At 34.1% G+C, this 18023-nt stretch overlaps 2 protein-coding genes across 2 annotated transcripts in view; one reads left to right on the forward strand and one right to left on the reverse strand.

The window, feature by feature from the left end:
* LOC102579888 (lipase-like) overlaps positions 1-2858 on the reverse strand; it is an 8163-nt gene extending 5305 nt beyond the window's left edge. Inside the window, exons 1-5 of the mRNA XM_006356633.2 lie at positions 2553-2858; positions 1573-1646; positions 1135-1200; positions 972-1019; positions 822-889 (exon numbers count right to left, since the gene is read on the reverse strand). Coding sequence (XP_006356695.1) covers positions 822-889; positions 972-1019; positions 1135-1200; positions 1573-1646; positions 2553-2619 — 323 coding nt within the window. The 5' untranslated portion in view covers positions 2620-2858. The remainder of the gene's footprint in view (positions 1-821; positions 890-971; positions 1020-1134; positions 1201-1572; positions 1647-2552) is intronic.
* A 1836-nt stretch (positions 2859-4694) lies between these two features.
* Positions 4695-14470, forward strand: LOC102580212 (putative chromatin-remodeling complex ATPase chain). Its single transcript, XM_006356634.2, has 25 exons — positions 4695-5129; positions 5586-5711; positions 5802-5908; positions 6674-6777; positions 7402-7499; positions 7609-7788; positions 7878-8099; positions 8454-8588; positions 8830-9112; positions 9216-9289; positions 9398-9618; positions 9703-9790; positions 9889-9982; positions 10076-10264; positions 10349-10380; positions 10476-10552; positions 10640-10729; positions 10901-10970; positions 11060-11111; positions 11227-11285; positions 11363-11528; positions 13211-13389; positions 13472-13687; positions 13761-13862; positions 13940-14470. The coding sequence occupies exons 1-25, from the start codon at positions 4935-4937 to the stop codon at positions 13955-13957; spliced, it is 3177 nt and encodes a 1058-aa protein (XP_006356696.1). The 5' UTR covers positions 4695-4934; the 3' UTR covers positions 13958-14470.
* The last annotated feature ends 3553 nt before the right edge of the window (positions 14471-18023 follow it).

An 18023-nucleotide genomic window follows, 5' to 3' on the forward strand; every position in this document is an offset into this window, starting at 1 on the left:
AAAAAAAAGCCGGCACCCCCCCCCCCCCCCAACCCCAAGACAAAGTTAAAGTACCAAACAATATCCACTTATTGTGATCACTGACAGCTGTCGAACCTATAAAAACTTTAGCAATAATAAAATTCTCTTTCAACCGTTTATTATTTGTTAAGACCAATGTTTAAAAGGCAAAAAATGTGCAATGAGGCCATTCACTTGCAACGATGCAAGGGATATACGCTGAAGCAAACGATGAATGCTAGTATTGATTTTTTGGATAGGTAATGTTATTACTAATATTAATTTCTAAATGAGACTGCCTTGAAAATAGAATCAAATTAAAAGGAACTTACCAAAAAAAAAAATATTAAAAAGAGATCCAAATGAGACCTACAAATATGGGAAATTTTATGTTGTTACCCTCAATCTCGTCTATTCTGTAAATCTTTACACAAGATTCATTCTTCCCAAAGATCAAAAAGATGGTTTGGGTTATAAAACAATACCTACTGACTAAATTAACCCTTTTAAGCATTTTGACTTGAATTTGCATTGGAAAAAATGATATGCGCTTAGTACGACTAGCTACATGGAAAAGAACTAAGGACCTATCTACTTCTTGTGCATATTCACTTTTACACCAAAAGACTAAGAGAGCTAAATTTCTATGCTTTTTGAGCATGACTTATGTACGACAACTCTGATATGTCTACCAAGATATCCATCTCAATAAACTAGTCAGACTTCTTATTTGCAAAATAAGACATTTTTTATTCACCATACAGTCAAATTAAACATGAGACCACATGAATGATGAGCACGGCCCGGAGTAGAAATGAAACCTGGTTCCCTGAGTGCCTCGGAAAGCAATTACAATGGCATTAATATCTGGAGCCACCCCCACAAATGCCTGAAATTGATATCAATAGTTAGAACCAAATTAGCACCTCAAAATGAGAGCACCACATGCTTTTGTGCTATTTGATTTTCACCTGTAGACATCGCTTCACATCAACAATGAGCTCTAAAATTTGAAACCCCTGCACAGGATGAAGGCTTGGACAAATTAGTCATATAAGAATAACACAGGATGAAATTTACACAAGGCTTCTCTTCAACCTGAAGAATATATTCACAACAATCCAAACAAAATACCTTCGTCAAATCATTACATTTTGGGCATGTCCAAGTAATTAGTTCTGTCAAATCCGACACATAGACCTACAAATACAGAGGTCATATTTGTTATACTCTAGGTGACAAAAGTCCAGCAAGAACATCACAAGTATGGATATAATTGGTTCCCTAATAAAACAGCTTGAACCAGTGAAGTATGGAATATATTAACCACATTACCGCAAATCAAATGCAGCAAAAACGAGTGAGAAGAGTTCAAGGAATATAGAAATTAAAACTACACAGAAAGAAATTGGAAATTGGGATTTCAGTCCATCGTTTATTGGTAAAGTCCAATTTTGGCCATCATGATATCCAGCCAAATCATAAACCATATATCAGCAAATGTAAGCAATTACCCTTCAATTAAAACATTTCTGACCCTACTTGCTTATTTAAAATGTAACAAAAACTGACCGATGCAGCATATTCCACCAATATGGTGGCAAGAGTGTGATTGTAGATTGTCCCTTGATCCTTCACTTTGAGTTCTACAGCCAAAAAACTTAACTGTAAGTAGCTATCCATAAATCAGTTGTCATAACCAACCATGCCAATTACCAGTTTGCAAATATAAGGCATCTTTTGGGAATTTATTTTTGCACACAAAATATTACATATAAATACATAACAAAGCAAACAATGCCTGTACAACCTTATCTAGGTTGCTTCACTTGAAGCTTTAATTTCCATTAGTCCATAAGGATAGTTCAAAGTATCCACAGATACCACTACTTATCCGTTGATACATAGTGCGAACTACCTTGTCCATCTCGGTAACTCAACACAACAATAAGCTTACAGAGTAATAGAGACTTGCCCAATGTCTCAGATGAAACGTCCATATATGGCTGCTTAAAATGCTATCTCAGCTGAAAATATTAGTTTTGGTCATAAACTTCACTAGATTTTTGTCTTCCTCTCTCATCCTAAACCATTCCTAGCCCATTCTTTTCCCAGTCATGAAATAGTGTCATCTTGGTTAAAAATGCACTACCAAGGCCGAGAACAAATCCAAGTATCCCTAATTTAAGCCCGATGAATACTTAAATGTGTATAGACCTCAATTATCAGGCTAGGCAGTCCAGGTATGAGCAATGAAAGGCAATATAAACCTTTGGTCTAACAGCAACTGTTTGAAAGGGTCTCGATTAGAGTTTATACATCAATCCAGAATAATCAAGAGAGAAAAAAAGTTGATCAACAATTTATATAGAAGCTGTTCGGCTTGACAAAAGCCAGAATCTCAAATTCCACTTGCTACTGTACTGATAAAACTTCAAGTGTTTCCATGTATTCAAATTATACATGATCTAATACAGTCCGATAGAATATACTTCCATAAGTTTTTGCAAAATCAAAACAAGTAGTAGTAGTATATGGCATTTATGAATTACCTCTAGCAGTTGAACAGGCAATTAAGCTCATAATTATAACACCCTTTAACAAAATTCTTCCCTCCATAACCTATACGGAGAAAAATTCAGGGAGTAGATTAGAGCGGAGAAAGAACGAGGAAGAAGGGTCAACAAGGACAATTATTTAGACCCAGTAGGCGATGGGTGCTTTTCGTGCACTCCTGGATTTCCTCTCTACTTTATATATAATTTAAGAGAAGGAAAAACCAAAAAAAATAAAGATTTCCAAGTCGGGTTCGTAGAAAGACGTGATGCGGTGGTAAAACCATAGAATGTTTGCGTCTTCCTGTACCGTTTGGTCAAAGGTAATTTTCTTCGAGGATAATTCCAGAGATACCCTATAAATTTATTATTTTGCAATACTAAATTTTCCTATAGTTTAAAAATATGTTGTTATTCTAAATACAAGGTTTGTTTTTGAATATTATAATACTCATTTTGTATAATGACATTTGCTGTCGTTAGCTTAATATTTTTTTCATTTATTATTTAATAATTTTATTTTTACTCTACATTTTTATAGTAACTCTATTACATATCCTACAATTTCGTATAGATTTATCATTAAAAAACTATGACAATGTGAACATTATGTAATAATGGAGAAGTAAGAACGATACAATTTATCCAAACATTATATTCATTTAAACAATACAATACGACTCATTATGAAACAATACATAACAACCATCCAAACAAAATGTTATTAATTATGATATTACTCTTGAGAAAAGACATAAAGTGACATCTGAAGTTGTCTTGAATTTTTAAAAAGACATTTTAACTATGAAAGTGTCCTATTACCCCACAAAAGTATTACATACCTTTGTAAATAGACCATTTTGATCAATTTTCTCCCTATGTTTGTTTTCACGGAGATGACGCGCGTGAATAGAAAATTTTACTTTCAAAAACGAATAAAAAAGGCCACATATCAGTTCTTTCTCTATTATTTAATAATTTCTTTTTTAAATACATCATCTTCCCCAAACTCTTTAAAAAGATCTTCATCTCTCTTGAACAAATCATCCCAAAAGAAGAAGAAATTTATCACTTCTTGTTTATTCTTCCTCTTTAAAAATAACATCAGTTGGATTAGTCTCTCCCCTTTATGATGAATTTTCTAGTCGAAGCATCTTTCTCTTTTTGTTCTTTATGTGGCTCAACACTCCTCTATGTATTTCTACAGGCGAGGTGCATCAACAAACAACAATTCGAGTTACTGAGTTAGCTCACTAAAAGTTGGTGATTCTTTTGATAGATGAGTGGCATTAAGCTCTTAAGGAGATGCAAATGTATCTCTTACTATTTAAAAAAAAAAATTGTACCAAAAAGTTGTAAATAAAACAAGTTCCTCCTAACATACCCAATAATAAAAGCCCATTCAAAATGGACGAGGGAATCATAATCGGAGAGAATTCTAGCGATGGAACTTTTTCGACAAAATTTCTAGGCAACCAACAATGCTAAAATGAGCACTGGAATGAACGAACACAACACAACAAATGGTCCCAATCAGTAAGCTTCCTAACAAGTCGAATTCATAAATTAGGGTGAAGAATAAACAAATTATGGGAGTCTTAGGCGAAGAAATTCAAATGCAATTTTTAGATAATTCTTAAAGCCATCAGGTTTATGATTGTGACCAATGGAAGTTTGAATAAGTTCGTATTATTGAAGTTGGAAACTCAATGTTTTGGGTCGGGTTAAATCAGCATCTTATTAATATTTAAATTAAAATACTTAATTAAAGAGAGTGTGCTTCAAACGCATATTCAAAATCTAAGATTGATGAGAAAACAAGGCAAAGTGGTTTATTTACAAAGGTATTTAAAAGTTTTGTGGGGTAATAGGACACTCGCTTAGTTAAAGTGTCTTTTTGAAAATTCGAGACAACTTCAAGTGTCACTTTATGTCTTTTCTCTATTACTCTTATAATTTCTTATTTTTGAGTTTGACTATAATTTAAACACGTCTTTAAAAATTTAAATTTTAAATTTTTGATATTCAAAAATCTTCCACAAAATTCATGATAAAGAGTAAGTGCATATAATTATTCCGTTTCTGTAATGCTAAATAAAAATAAATATAGTATAAACCCGTGCCTCAAAATAATCCAATTTGTGCAGATCGCCCGAAACATTATCAGACTCCATCCCAATACCAAAAGGCGCCAAATTGCAGATCACCCACAACTGGCGGGAACTCTCATTTCATCATATATATATATATTATCAACAGCAAAATCACCTAATTGGGTTCTTTTAGCAAGCGAAGTATATATTCCAAACCTAACAACTCGCTAGTTAGTCGGCGAGTCCCATTTACGACTCCCAATTGAGAAACCCTAGCATCGTCTCCATGGGGAAACCGTCGAGAGATAGATCATCATCGGAGGAGTCTGTATCGGAAAGTTCCGAGGAGGAGCAAGTCCAAGGTCAGGTCAATGACGAGGAAGACGAAGAGGAACTTGAGGCCGTCGCCAGGGCCGCTGAGGACTCCGACGAAGAGGAAGACGATGATGCTCCTACCGATGGAGCAGACCAAGAAGATGAGGTATGCTAATTGCTGTTTCCGTCAGTTTTGATCAGTAATTTGTTGTTCGGTACAGTAACGCGGCTGATCTCACGTGTTTGCTAGAGTTTTTATGGTTATTCAAATATTAGGGTTGCTTTTCTCTGGTTTTCGTTGTTCTGCTGAATTAATGCTCAATAACATGTCGCATTTTGCTAATGCCTGGCCAAGCTGGTAATGCTAGGGGTTTTAGTCATTTAGACTGAAATTGTTCAAGCATGCGTGCATGTTCTGGGAGGAGCTTTTGAATCAGAGAAACCGAAGTTAATATGGATTGAGTCATATTTTTTCTGGCATATTATAGTGAAACACTGAGCAATTTCCTTATTGAATTACTTAGCAAACTATAACGATGTTTATTTTTTAGCAGCCTTCATGTTTTGAGAAGTTTTATGACATTTATTTTGCAACTCACTAGTTCTGCTATACTACCTGTAGGAAGAGGTTGCAGTCAATGAAATCTCAAAGCGTGAAAAGGCCAGGTTGAAAGAGATGCAGAGGATGAAGAAGCAGAAAATACAAGATATGTTGGATTCACAGAATGCTGCCATTGAGGCTGACATGGTATCTTAGTGAGAATACTTGTTGGTGCCCCCTTTCTTTTGTTTTAATTGTTCATAAAAGGTGTACTCAATGCTGATGTATCTGTGGCAGAATGTCAAGGGACAGGGGCGATTGAAGTATCTCTTACAGCAAACTGAGTTATTTGCACATTTTGCCAAAGGTGAGCAGTCCACAGCTCCAAAGAAAACAAAAGGAAGGTATGAGTAACTTCGTCTGAACATTTATTTGTTAGTTTTTTTTTAATGAAAGGCGGATATTGTGATCCCAGAGACTTATAGAGCTTAAATACTTTGAGCAATGCATTTTTGGCTAATCAGCTGGAATTTCTTTGTTATTCAATAGTTGATGTTAAGGTGCATGGAGTGAGTGATATGGAACTGTGGTTCAAGCAAGAGGAAAAAAATATTAAGTTTTTTAAGATTATCTATTTGATTCTTCCTTACAATAGAATGAGATCTTCTTTGCCTATCAATGGGACTTTAGTGCAAGTGTTCGCAATGTAAAATCAACACAACATACATACACATTGCTATTTATATAACTTGGCAAGGACTTCCATATTGTTTGCTTGTTTCTTAAGTTGCTTCCTTTTCTTGATATAAGTGATGCTGAGAATTGAGATATTGACGGGCTTCATTGACAAGTCATCTAAAAAGAGAGGCATGGTTCCTTTTTTCTACATGTTCTGCAGTTCCTGGCGTTGTAGTGTGAATATCGAATAAAAAGCTCTCCTTAATCATAATAAGATAAAGTTATATACTGAAACCCTGAAGTAACAGTCATATACAACTTGGTTTTAGAGTTGGATGGCACCATGTTATTTCAGATGATTATTTGGGTGGACGTGCTTCACCCAGTATGCTTTATGTTGTTCATATAAAGGAGAAATTTTTTCCACTCACCGGAGGTACTTCTGTATGTGGATTCGTTATGGGCCATTTGATGACCTTTTCTTTCTTTAGGGGTCGTCATGCATCAAAGGTAACTGAAGAGGAAGAAGATGAAGAGTATCTCAAAGATGAAGATGAACTTTCTGGGAATACACGACTTGTGGCACAACCATCCTGTAAGATATATTTTGATGCAAGTGTATTTGTTAATATGATGTTACTGAACCGTGTATCATGAAGTTGTTACTAAACTGGTAGGTCCATCCTGAAAAGGCTGAGATCAGATACCCAAGCGTAGATCCTACTTAAAAAGAAGTTACTTATGCAATAATCCTGTGAGGTGTGTAGTTTGAGTAGCTCTGTGCAAGGTTTTTTAGTCAAGTTGTTGTTACAAGTGATAGTGTTAGTTAAACATGTGAGCAAGTGATTGATGGCTGCACAGAATCAGGTTATTTTTGTTATCATTTTATTTATATAAGGTGGCTAAAGAAATAAGCGAGTTTTACAGGGGTGGAGATTTGTCAATACCTCTAAATGAGCATCATTATTGGAAACTGTGAATTTAAAGAAAACCAAGTTAGTGAGGTTTCACTTGTTGAATTCTCCTGTACTTCTTTTATATGAAGCATGGTAGCCCTGCTCAAAGCTTTGAATTTAAGCGTATTTCGGAAAATAACGTCATATTGAACAGTTGAAGTTTGGGATACAGGCTTCTATGTGAGACAAATTTTCTCTGCTACTCCCTTCATATTTCATTCTTCTTTAAGCACCTGAATATCACATCATAAATACTTTGTCAGGTATTCAAGGGAAGATGAGGGATTATCAACTTGCTGGTTTAAACTGGCTGATTCGACTGTATGAGAATGGAATAAATGGAATACTTGCTGATGAAATGGTTAGTATGGTCATATGCAACTGTATTGAGATGCTCCCTTCTCCCTACATTTTGCAATTATAACTTTTAAGTGGAAGCATCGTCATTTAATCCTCTTATTATTGCATAGGGTCTTGGTAAGACGTTGCAAACCATCTCCTTGATGGGCTACCTACATGAATTTAGAGGAATAACTGGTCCTCACATGGTTGTTGCTCCAAAATCCACGCTTGGCAATTGGATGAATGAAATCAAACGTTTCTGCCCTGTTTTACGTGCTGTTAAGTTCCTTGGAAATCCGGATGAAAGGGTAAGCAACAACTTATATTGGCTCTTTTGCTTTCCTCTTTTGCACATTGTAATGCCTGTTCAAACCATTCTGTTGTTTTTTATTTATAGAGATACATACGTGAGGAACTACTTGTTGCAGGGAAGTTTGATGTGTGTGTCACAAGCTTTGAGATGGTTATCAAAGAGAAGTCTGCTTTACGACGCTTTAATTGGCGTTACATCATAATTGATGAGGCACATAGGATCAAGAATGAAAATTCTCTTCTTTCAAAAACAATGAGGCTCTACAACACTAATTATAGATTGCTTATCACGGGGACACCGCTTCAGGTGATGCTTATTTTGTTATTTTCCTTGTAATGTTGGCCGTAATTCTGGATTTTTTGACTTTTTATTTGCATTATTTACTCCAGTTTCCCTAAATACAAATTACTTATCTTAATTTTTCAAAGTAGCATTATATAATGCCACTCCCAACCTTTCAGATTTCAAATATTGCTCCTACCAAAGAATACTTGACCTATTTCCAACTAATGTTGATAAATAACCTGATTAATACGTATGTCTTTTAATTGTGCTAGTCAAGCCTTTTTTCCTACTTTAAAAAATTACTATTTCCATCTTTGCATTTTTATATTAGCACTTTCAGTCTAATTGATGTTTGAGTTCCATGATATTACATAGAATAATCTTCATGAACTCTGGGCACTGCTGAACTTTCTGCTGCCTGAGATCTTTAGCTCAGCTGAGACTTTTGATGAGTGGTTCCAGATTTCTGGTGAGACTGACCAGCAGGAAGTGGTCCAACAGCTTCATAAGGTGTGTTGCTTTTTAATAGTAGTTTCTATAATTGAGACCAAGCAGTACATGCGGTTTGAGCCCCCCTTCCCCCTTCGAAAAAAGAGTAAGAGTATAGGACAAAGTTATTGTTTGAAAGGATGAACATAGAACAATAGTTGCTCTGTGATTTTTTTTTAATTTCAGCTTTCACTGGCTTTGAACTTTGAGGGAGAAGCCTTGTAAACATAAACTGACTTTTCAACTTTGGTTGCTTGGGCAGGTCCTGCGTCCATTTCTTCTTAGGAGGCTGAAGTCTGATGTGGAGAAAGGTCTTCCTCCCAAAAAAGAAACAATTCTTAAGGTCGGTATGTCCCAGATGCAGAAGCAGTACTACAAGGCTTTGCTGCAGAAAGATCTTGAGGTTGTCAATTCTGGAGGGGAGCGCAAGCGTCTTCTCAATATAGCAATGCAACTACGAAAATGCTGTAACCATCCATATCTTTTTCAAGGTGCTGAGCCAGGACCTCCATATACAACAGGAGAGCATCTTGTAGAAAATGCTGGTAATATTTTGATATCTTTGAATGCACATCTTGGTTGGTGCGTCTAATTTCCATTATCTGTAGCAGTTTTTACATGCCTTATAATTCATGTAACTTGATGCAGGGAAAATGGTTCTTCTGGACAAGTTGCTTCCTAAATTGAAGGAACGTGGCTCAAGGGTTTTAATATTTTCACAGGTTTTGCCCTCTAATTATCTTCATTTTCTTGTGCCTATCCAAAGTTTCAACAGCTTTCTGGATCTTCAGTTTTCAGACTCAACTCTTTCTTTTGATTTCCTAATTCAGATGACAAGGCTATTGGACATCCTTGAAGACTACTTATTGTTCCGAGGTCACCAGTATTGCCGGATCGATGGAAATACTGGTGGTGAGGATCGTGATGCTTCTATTGAGGTTTTTAACAAACCAGGGAGTGAAAAATTTGCCTTCTTATTGTCAACCAGAGCTGGTGGTCTTGGTATCAATCTTGCTACAGCAGATATTGTTATTCTTTATGATAGTGACTGGTGAGGATCTTAACGTTGTAGATTTGTAAAACCCAGGAAACATGCTGGTTTCTGAATCTCGTCTTTACATTGATGAAATTGCAGGAATCCACAGGTTGATTTGCAGGCTCAGGACCGGGCCCATAGGATTGGTCAGAAGAAGGAAGTCCAAGTGTTCCGCTTCTGCACTGAGGTTCGATTTCTTTCCCTAATGTGTTCATGCACTGAAAAGATGCTGCTTTGGGATCTTCTGGTGGTATGCTGAGACATGCTTTTCAATTATTCATGCAGTATACCATTGAGGAAAAGGTGATTGAAAAGGCTTACAAAAAGCTTGCACTTGATGCATTGGTTATCCAGCAGGGGCGGCTAGCTGAGCAAAAAAGTGAGGATATTTTTGCATACAAATTACTTCTCTTGATTACTTTTGAGATGCATATGAAATCACTAACTGAGGATCATGTGATGCATAATACAGCTGTTAACAAGGATGAGCTGCTGCAAATGGTGCGCTTTGGTGCTGAAATGGTTTTCAGTGCTAAAGATAGCACCATTACTGATGAGGATATAGATAGAATAATAGCTAAGGGAGAAGAGGCAACAGCTGAACTTGATGCTAAGATGAAGAAGTTTACAGAAGATGCTATCAAGTTTAAGATGGATGACAGTATGCACTTTATTTCCTGATTGTTTCTGTTTGACTTTTGTAACTTATGTACATCTTTAACTATAGATTCCTGACTTTATGCAGCTGCTGAATTGTATGACTTCGATGACGAGAAGGTAACATTGCTTACTTGTTCAGTTTTCTGGTGACTTCTTGCTCAGTAGCTACTTTTTCTGTGTGTTTAACTTGCCTTTGCATTGCGTCAATAAAGGATGAAAACAAGGTGGATTTCAAGAAGATTGTCAGCGACAATTGGATAGAACCTCCAAAAAGAGAAAGAAAACGCAAGTATGTTTTTGTGTTACTGAATTTTACCTTTTATGTACTGAAACTTAGTTTATCCTCAGTTAAAACATGACTCTCCTTTGTGGTTAGTTATTCAGAGTCTGAATACTTCAAGCAAACCATGCGTCAAAGTGGCCCTGCAAGACCTAAAGAGCCTCGGATTCCTCGGATGCCGCAGCTGTAAGTCTCTGTTTGCACTTTTTTCTATTTTGTGTACTAATTTTGTTCTCTCCTGATTCTGTTGGGCCATATATATTAGCATCTCAAAGTGAAGGTTCTGTGACCACAGGTCTCCTGCAACCGTAGTACTTTTTTCCCTAACCACAGTTCTGGTTATCTTGCCATTTGTAGGCATGACTTTCAGTTCTTCAATACACAGAGACTGAGTGAGTTGTATGAGAAGGAAGTGCGCTATCTTATGGTTGGTTAAGTTTTGGATTTCTCAATTTTTCCCATTGCTACTCTTTTGTGTTTTTTATTGGCTTAGAAAGGTGTTAATTATACCAACAGACACACCAGAAGAATCAGGTCAAAGACACTATAGATATGGAAGAACCTGAAGGTATTTTTTTTTTCTACCATTTTAAACAGCATAATTTTTTCAAAAGAATTTCTATATGGGAAATAATTGGGGTCTGCTTCTTCTGAATATCCTCAAAGTTGTTTCATGTATATAGATGCAGGAGAGCCTTTAACGGCTGAAGAGCAGGAAGAAAAGGAGCAACTTTTGGAAGAGGTAAGTGTATCTACTAACTCATCCTGGGGTTGTAATTACCTTTATTATAGTTGGAGGTTGACACGTTTGATATGTAGGGATTTTCAATGTGGAGTAGAAGAGACTTCAATACTTTTATCAGGGCTTGTGAGAAGTATGGCCGCAATGACTTAAAAAGTATTGCTGCTGAAATGGAAGGGAAAACAGAGGAGGAGGTTGAAAGATATGCACATGTTTTCAAAGAAAGATACAAAGAACTAAATGGTAAGTGTCAGTGGGTTAATTTGTGGTTAAAGGAACAACTATTGGTTATACCTAGGGGTGGCAAAATGGATAGAATTTATGGGTATCCATTCAATTTAACCCATTTTGAATGGGTCGGTTATCCAACCATTTAAAAGTGGGTCAAATATGAAGCAACCCATATTATACATCATAAAATATGGATAACTCATGTGTATCCACCAATTGCACTCCCCTTGAGTATGTATGGGTGTAGGAACCTCTAAAAGTACACTCAATAAGGGTGTGTTTGGTATGAAGAAAAATATTTACCAATTTTATCATGTTTGGACTTTGGTTGGCTTAAATATTTTAGAAAAATATTTTTCAAATGGACTTATATTCCTCTAATTTAAGAAAAATGTTTTTCACTCGTATAAAGTAAGGAAATATTTTTCAAAACTTTCCTTAAATTAGGAAAATATTTTTCAACTTTTCTTGAACCTCACCACCCGAAATGGGTCCAGACCTAGGATCTGACTCTCGACCTAACTCAACACCCAAATTTTGACCTCCCAACCTCGACTTAGGATCACTCTTTTTTCAGAAATATATTTTCTAGGAAAACATGAAAATATATTCCAACCAAATAAAAAGCTAACAATGCAACATATTATATCATAAAACTAGCACTGGCTGCCATATAATTAATTCCATCTCGACTATGAATATTGTATCAATTCATGTGAATTGCATGCATTTAGACTAACAATGCATTGTGGCGTAGCAATATTCTAGTTCTTTTTGAAATTGGTGTCCAAACCTATTTGCACATATCTCGACTATCCCACCGTGTACCTGCTACTTTCCACCAACAAGTACTGGGTAACTCTATCCAAGGCTTTAGTAGATGTAAAGACATCACCTAGTGTTATTTTACTGCCGATGAGTCTTGAACTGTGACTTCATGGTTCTCTTTCTATTTCACTGACCACTTGTCCACACTCTTGGTGCTAATATAAAAACCTAGATCTAACAAAAAGGTAAATGGTTATTATACACCTTGAAACAATAGCAAAAGATGAATGAACGGAAGAGAAGTATATTGGTCACAATGAAAAGGTGGGAAAACTAGATGAAATCTTTAGGAGAGGTCGAAGTTATGTGTTGATCAGTTTGTGGCAATCGGGGAAGAAAAGGGTTCTTTTGAAACATATTCTTTTTGTTATCGAGGGTTTCCAAAACCCAAAACTTGATTTTGATTTCTGAAGAAGCTATCCAATCCAAACACCATTGAAAAAGAGAGCTTGCATTGCATAGAGTAAGTGGGTCCAGTGCAATTGTTTTGTTCTAGTATCATTTGATTTAGTAGTTACTTCACCTTTTAAGAAAGTGAACACTGTTTAGGACAATTAAGAGTACAGAACTGTAATTTGAGATGTGAGTGTATTAAAAGGTTTGTTTGTACTTTGTCAAAAATAAAAGGTTTGTAATATTTATTTTCTTGGTTTAGGTAGAGAAGGCTTTTAAAAATATGCCCTGCTGATTGATGATATAAAACTAGGATTAGAAAACTGTCTAAAAAGTTCTTGATAATTGGTGTTACATGCAAAATTAGGCTTTTACAAATAATTATAATTATTTACGGGTTAATATTTCCATACATGTTGAGCGTGTAGCATTTGGAGAATTGTACTTTAGTTTAATGGATATTAAACTTACAGATTATGATCGGATTATTAAGAACATTGAAAGAGGAGAGTCTAGAATTTCGCGGAGAGATGAGATTATGAAAGCAATTGGTAAGAAGCTGGATCGGTATAAAAATCCATGGTTGGAATTGAAGATCCAGTATGGTCAGAACAAAGGAAAGCTGTATAACGAGGAGTGTGATCGTTTCATGGTGAGTGGACTGAAATTCAAGGTTGAACATATAGGATTTAATCCACCATCAGGTAAAATGATTATCGTGGTTATTTTTATAGATATGTATGGTTCACAAGCTTGGCCATGGAAATTGGGATGAGCTGAAAGCTGCATTTCGCCAATCAACCTTGTTCAAATTTGATTGGTTTGTGAAGTCTCGTACCACTCAAGAACTTGCCAGAAGATGCGATGCACTTATTCGATTGATTGAGAGGGAAAATCAAGAATATGATGAGAGGGAGAGGCAGGCACGCAAAGAAAAGAAGCTTGCGAAGGTTAAATAGCAACCTCTTGACTCATGTATTGCAGGTAAATAAGATTGATGCTAATTGTTTTTTATTTCAACAGAACACGACCCCATCAAAGCGCACTTTGGCAAGACAGGCAGCCGAAAGCCCCTCTGCTCTGAAGAAGCGGAAGCAATTGTCAATGGATGACTATGTCAGCTCAGTAAGTATTTCATTCTTCTTCAGTACTGTTTATGATTTCCAGATTTGTGTATAACCATAATTTGTTCCTTTTTCCAGGGAAAGAGGAGAAAATGAGAGTCGAAATGGAGTAAAAAGATGAGGTTAGCTGGCTGGCCGGCCGGGACCTCAAAATGGAAGGAAATTTTATTCATTTACTGATCTAATCATCTGGTATTTTATCCAGAACGTCATTTGATGCAGTCTTTTGCCCTGCCAATCATGACTCAAGGGCATTGAGATTTTCTGTCCAGGATGCTATCTGACTGGCGGAAAAAGGAAAGATATTTAGTTTATAATTTGTTAGTCCGATGCAAATTAAAAATGCAGGTCATTATTTTTCTCAAACTTCTGAAGCTGTACTGCAACATTTCTAACGGAGACATTCTTAGCAATTTGTTGTTTATAATCCATGTTCGAGTTCATGGAAGCACTACATAGATAGTCATCGCCTCAGGGGTACACTTGTTGTTTTTAGTTTAGTTTTTGGGATGTAACGTATGCACAATCTGTGTGCTTTTCTGACATAGACACACTTACCAATTCTATCACCAATCCAACCTGATAATTGACCCGTCTCTTTTCAGTTCATTTGTCGGTGTAATTTATTGCAGTTCATGAGTTTGTGATTGTATCGCGACTTCAGGTCGTCATAGCTAGGGGTGTTAAAAATGAACCCAAACATAGGTAATCCGTTCAATCCGTTAAGAATTTTAAGGGTTGGGCTTAAGATAATTTGAATTGGGTTCAATCTCATTTCATTCAAATCTAACTTATTTTAAGAGAATCTTCAATTGAGTCCAATTCAATTTTTAATTTCAACTCATTTTAAAACTCTTTATTAAGATATGTTTCTATATTGAAGGTATGAATTATTATTTATTTAATATCTTTCAGAATTTATCTATCCATTTGTTACTTTTTTTTAAAAAAAAATTGAGTTGAAATTCAAATTGTGATTATAAAAGTTAAATATAATTATGTTAAAATTATTGAGATTAAACGGGTCAAATTGGGTGGGTCAAGACCCAATCCATTTTTAGCTCATTTGATCCCAAAGTAAATTTGGACGGGTCAAGACCCAACCCGATTTTTATTTTAACCCATTTTAATATTTTCAATTTCAACTCAATCCGCCCATTTGACACCCCTAATCATAGCCAAATTTTATGTTGAAAATAACTGTCTTTGAGTTTTTTAATTAGTCATCATTGTTTAGTTCAAATATACGTCAAGATAACTTGGTATTTTTTTATGTTTTTGCACAAAGAAAGTTATTGCAAGAAATTAATTACATTACTTGAAAATGAATAAATTATTATACATTCCATTCAATTTTTATTTTTTATTTTAGAGAAAAACCGATCCAAACCATCTGTTATCTCTTAATAATTTCCTTTTTCTTGGTGGAGGTATATGTCTATCTTATTTTATCTTGAGATGATAATCAATGTCCAATCAAATTCCCACTTATTCGAGCATCGAAAGCACTTCAATACGTATATGTAGCACATTTTGTCTATCCCACACTTGAGTTAATTTTTCAACCATATAAAATGACGAATCATATTATGTACTGTGATCAGATCTTTTTCACATTCTATATTTTATCTTAAAGTGTAATTTTATCTGCCTTCTAAAATAAATAAATTGAGGGAATATTATTTTTATAGATAGATATGAAATGAAACTTCATTGCGAGCAACCAAGTAGTAAAATCTGACCTTTGGAAATGTACTAGGGCCATTTATGGGTAGTAAGTTGCCCAAAATTTAGTTCTTTGACCCTTTAGCAGGACATATAATCCGTTTGTCCGAGTTTTTAGAATTAACTTATTTTGAAAAGTAATTTAAAAAAAAATATTTTTGGTGATGTGTAATTTGTGCTTGACTAATTAATTTTAAAAAATTACTTTAAGCATCAATTAGTATTTGATTAAGTTTTTATAAAAATGTTTTTTAAGTGTAATTTTCTTTAAGTGCTTTTACGAATGCTTTTTTTTTAGCTTCTAAAAAACAATTTTTACTATCCTTCAAAAACACTTATTTTCTCTTAAAAACTTGAACAAACACTTTACTTTTTCAATCAAATTTAACCTTATTCCTTTGATGGATGTGTTTCTATAGAAGACAAGTGCATGATAAGTGTTGTCATCAACTGTTTAAGTATGTAATAAGTGATTTTTTTACACCACCATATTATTTTGGTATGCATATTTTAATTTTAAGATTTTGAATCTCGATTTATATGATTTGATGATGTAAAAAAATATTTATCGTATATTTTACCGGGTATTTATTTGTTTATTGGATGTCCTCAAAAGAGACAAGCATGTGCTTATCAATAAAAGTGATTGCAAAAAATTTATATCCTCATTCTCCTAATTGCCTTTCTGCTTAGTTGTGTGAAATATCGAATATTTGTATATTGGACCACAGAAATATCCTGATTGGTTAAGAGTTTGTTTAAATAAATTTATAGCTTTTAATTTATAAGTTAAGAAAATTATAAATTATAAGTTTTAACTTATAATTAATTTAGATAAAAAATAAATATTTAGGATTACTTTTTTATTTTTGTTTCATTATATAATAAAGTGTTTGAAAATTATTTAAATAAAAAATATGTAAAATAAATCAATTCAAACGGGCTCTAAATTCGACTTTTACCACATCAGATGCTAATTCGTACTAGATGGATATATGAGTCGCTTTCTCTAATTGGGAACTTTAATCAAGATTTTCCTTATCCCACTTGATTCTCTATACATATTATATTCTCCTTTATTTCATGGCTAATAATATAACTATAGGATAAAAGAAATTTAAAAAAAGACTGAACTATCATAAAAGAGAAATTAAAAACCGTAAAATGAACGTCCTTTTTCCGTATGCCATAAGAATCTTTTTTTTTTTATTTCTCATTTCGCATGTGATGCTTGCTTTAGAGCTTAACTAATTCCGATTCATGAAAAGTTTCATTTTAAAAGTAATGCGCTCTATACAAAAGATAATAATTAAACATGTAATTTCATATTATAATTTGAAATTATGATCTCGTATTTCAATTTTTTCAAAAAAAATAAAATGATCTTCAAATCATGATTTTAATTTTTTTAAAGTGTAGACTTGATCAATAAATTTGTATTTTATATATATATAAAAAAAGACACATCATTTTAATCTTTTGTAAAATTGATCCATGGTCCACATGAGATTATTCATACCATGTAAAAAGTTATATTAAAGAATAACTATTTACTACTACGGTTGACAAATGAATTTTCATAAAACTATGTTTACTTGAAAGTTTGTAATCACAAATATTTATTTATAAATGAAACGTGGAGATATGTCATTTATATATCAGCGTGACGCCTTAGGATATTTTGATATATTGTTTATGAAATATGATTTGTTCATTTGGTAAGATTGTATAAGAATTGATTTTTTTTTATGGTTTTCACAACTTGTGAGATTTCATGTTTATGAGAGAAAAATACAACTTAATAAATTCAAATTACATGTTCAAACAAAACTTCAACTTCATATTAATCTGATATCATGATTTTATATTACATATCGGACCCTTACTTTTATTTTTAGAGCTTGAATTTGAAATTTTAGATTAATGATAGAATGATACTAGTTACTTACTCACAAAGGGAGGAAGTCACCGGATTCACGTGAACCCATGCTCTTCTTCCGAGATTATATATGTAGTGTTCTATTTTTTAATCAATATTTAAATATATATGTGTGAACTCAAACTCGTAGTATCATATAATGCGATGATGACTGGGTGCACCTCTCTATGAGAGATGTTAGAAATCTGAATCTTTTATCTATCTTGTTTTATTTTTCTTTCTAAAATTGGGTAACACCTCCCTAAGTAGTTATTGGAGACACTTTTTGCTATATATACGAGAATTAGTGTTGGACCTATAAATTTATAATTTTATAATTTTAATGATATTCAATGATAAGAATCAAAATATCTAACCGATCAAATTTATATCTTAAATCCATATTTTCGTAATAGTACACCCGTCATCTCAAAATCCTAGCCTATGTCTCTGCTTAATTACGCACCACAATTTTTTATATATAGTTATCATGAGTTAATCGTGTATCGTGAAACTTTT

Source organism: Solanum tuberosum, unplaced genomic scaffold (genome assembly GCF_000226075.1).
Source record: "Solanum tuberosum cultivar DM 1-3 516 R44 unplaced genomic scaffold, SolTub_3.0 scf00227, whole genome shotgun sequence".
NCBI classification, from domain to species: Eukaryota; Viridiplantae; Streptophyta; class Magnoliopsida; order Solanales; family Solanaceae; genus Solanum; species Solanum tuberosum.